Source organism: Guillardia theta, assembly GCF_000315625.1.
Source record: "Guillardia theta CCMP2712 unplaced genomic scaffold GUITHscaffold_84, whole genome shotgun sequence".
Classification (NCBI taxonomy): domain Eukaryota; class Cryptophyceae; order Pyrenomonadales; family Geminigeraceae; genus Guillardia; species Guillardia theta.
The window spans coordinates 126,106-128,399 of record NW_005434590.1 but is presented as its reverse complement, the minus strand read 5'-3'; the positions used below and the strand labels follow the sequence as shown (position 1 = coordinate 128,399).

General features: G+C 55.1%; 1 protein-coding gene across 1 annotated transcript in view; it reads left to right on the top strand.

Moving 5' to 3' along the window:
* Positions 1 to 1,474: 1,474 nt before the first annotated feature.
* GUITHDRAFT_154705 (hypothetical protein) overlaps positions 1,475 to 2,294 on the top strand; it is a 1,362-nt gene continuing 542 nt past the window's right edge. The window contains exons 1-3 of the mRNA XM_005825358.1: positions 1,475 to 1,504; positions 1,552 to 1,611; positions 1,877 to 2,072. Of these exons, the coding sequence (XP_005825415.1) occupies positions 1,493 to 1,504; positions 1,552 to 1,611; positions 1,877 to 2,072 (268 nt within the window). The 5' untranslated portion in view covers positions 1,475 to 1,492. The remainder of the gene's footprint in view (positions 1,505 to 1,551; positions 1,612 to 1,876; positions 2,073 to 2,294) is intronic.

Below are 2,294 nucleotides of genomic sequence, written 5' to 3'. Positions count from 1 at the left end.
GGCCGAGCGCGACAAGCTGGCGGAGGAGCAGGCGAGGATGAAGGAGGAGGAAGCGAAGGCGAAGGCAGAGCTTGAGGGGGTACGGGCGGAGCTTGCGAGGGTACAGGAGGAGCTTGCCAGCTCCACGGCAGAGATGTCGGAGCTCAGGATCCAGCTGCAGGGAGCAGAGGCGGCAGCCGCAGCAGCAGCAGCAGCTACAGAAGAAGCAGCTACGCCGGAAGAGAACCGGCAGCTGCAGGAGAAGGTGCAGGCAGCAGAGGCCGAGCGCGACAAGCTGGCGGAGGAGCAGGCGAGGATGAGGGAGGAGCTTGCGAGGGTACAGGATGAGCTTAGCAAGCAGCATGATCTTCATTCCGCTTTACAAGTAAGTTTGTTTCGAGTTCGATGTACTTGAGTATGCCATGTAGTATGTTTTACCATTGTTGTGTTGCTGTAAGATTTTGAGTTTATCTGACGCAGAAATCATCGGAGGAGCTTCAAGAGCGGTTGACATTTACTGAGAACGAGCTGAAGACTGCACGGACTGAGGTTGTTGTTGTTGTTGTTGGTGGTGGTGGTGGTGGTTTTGTTGTTGTTATTGCTGCTGCTGCTGCTGCTGCTGCTGCTACTGCTGCTGCTGCTGCTGCTGCTGCTGCTGCTGCTGCTGCTGCTGCTGCTGCTGTTGTTGTTGTTGTTGTTGTTGTTGTTGTTAGGCGATGGTCATTGATCATTCCTTTGTTTGTCAACAGCTTGCAGAGCTGCAAGGACGCAAGTAATCATCTCTGTCTCGAGATCTCATGTTTGCTCACTTGTCCTGCAGTCTCAACGTCCTACAAGAAGGCATTCTCCAGAAAGTGCGGAGCAAGGTGACTGTCAAGATCAGGTCGGATGCTCGTCTGCCATTCTGACCAGCCGGACAGGAGGAGGAGATGAAGAAGGAGCTTGAAGAACTCAAACAGTGATGGCGAGATGAGTCCAGCAGCGCGCAACTGATGTCAATGCAGGATGAGTGAAGCCAAGGAAGCTCAGCTGCAACATGATCACAAGGTCCCTTTCCCCAACCTGTCCTTTTCTAGCCCCTTTTCATCATCATCATCATCATCATCATCATCATCTGCTTCTTCTTCGTTTTCATCATCATCATCTTTCATCATCATCATCTTTCAACACCACCACCACCGCCCCCTCTCTCCCTCCCTCCCTCCCCTCCCTTCCCTTCCCTCCCCTCCCTCCCTCGTTTTATCCATCCGTCCACCCCTCCCCCCCTCCCTCCCTCCCTCAGCCCTGACACGCCTGGGCTTGTCCTCGACTGATCGCAGCTCACTCTGCAGATCGAACTGCTGAAAGAGGCAGAGATCCGACAGCGAGAAACAAGTCAGCTGGTAGAAGAGCTCAAGGGTCTCTACAGCAACTTTGCGGTCTGTCTTCCCCAGCAGAGGGAGAAACTTCAGCTGACCTGCTCGTGGGCTAGGCGGCGACCAAGAAGGCAGGGGACTTGCCGCGGGCGGTGCAGATGTATCGGAGGGTGAGGAAGTGGAGGAAGAAGAGGAGGCGCGTCTGATGGTGTTGAAGGCTCTGATGCTACACGAGCAAGTGCACGGGGTGAACACGGTAGAGGCAGCGACGCTGGAGGTAAGAAGAGGAGGTTGAACGTTGAGGGAGAGAGGAGGGAGGGAAGTAGGGGGGAAAGGAGGGAGTGAGAAAATGAAGCAGGAAGGGAAGGAGAGGGAGGAGAAGAAGATTTCTCGGATATGGGAGAAGAAGAAATGAGCTTCTGAGTTTGGAGAGGAGGGGGATAGAGTAGGAGTGCTGAGAGGAAGAAACAAAAGAAGATTGTTGGGATGTCTAAGTGTGGAGGAGGAGTGGAGGAGGTGGAGTTAGACTGAAGCGCAAACAGATCAATCTCGGAGCAGCACTGCTGGCAGCTGGGGACGCAGCAGAGAGCAAGCGGCACTTCCAGACGGCCCTCGATATCCGCTGCAAGCACCTCGGAGAGGAGCATGCGCTGACGCAGACGGCGATGAAGTGGATGGTGAAGCTGCAGTCCAAGAACGACCTGACAAGGGCTGCGAGCGATGCATCCAAGACTGAAGGTCTTCCTCCTTACCCTCCTCCTTCATCTCTTCCTTGTCCTCTTCCATCCCTCCTCTCCTCGAAACTCATCCTCCTCGTCTCCTACTGCTCTCCTCGTGTCCTGCTGGTCTCTTCCTTCCCCCTTCCCTCTTTTACTCCTCCTCCTCCTCCCCCCTCCACCACCCCCCCTCACACTCTCCCTCTCTCTCTCTCTCTCTCCTCCTCCTCCTCCTCCTCCTCCT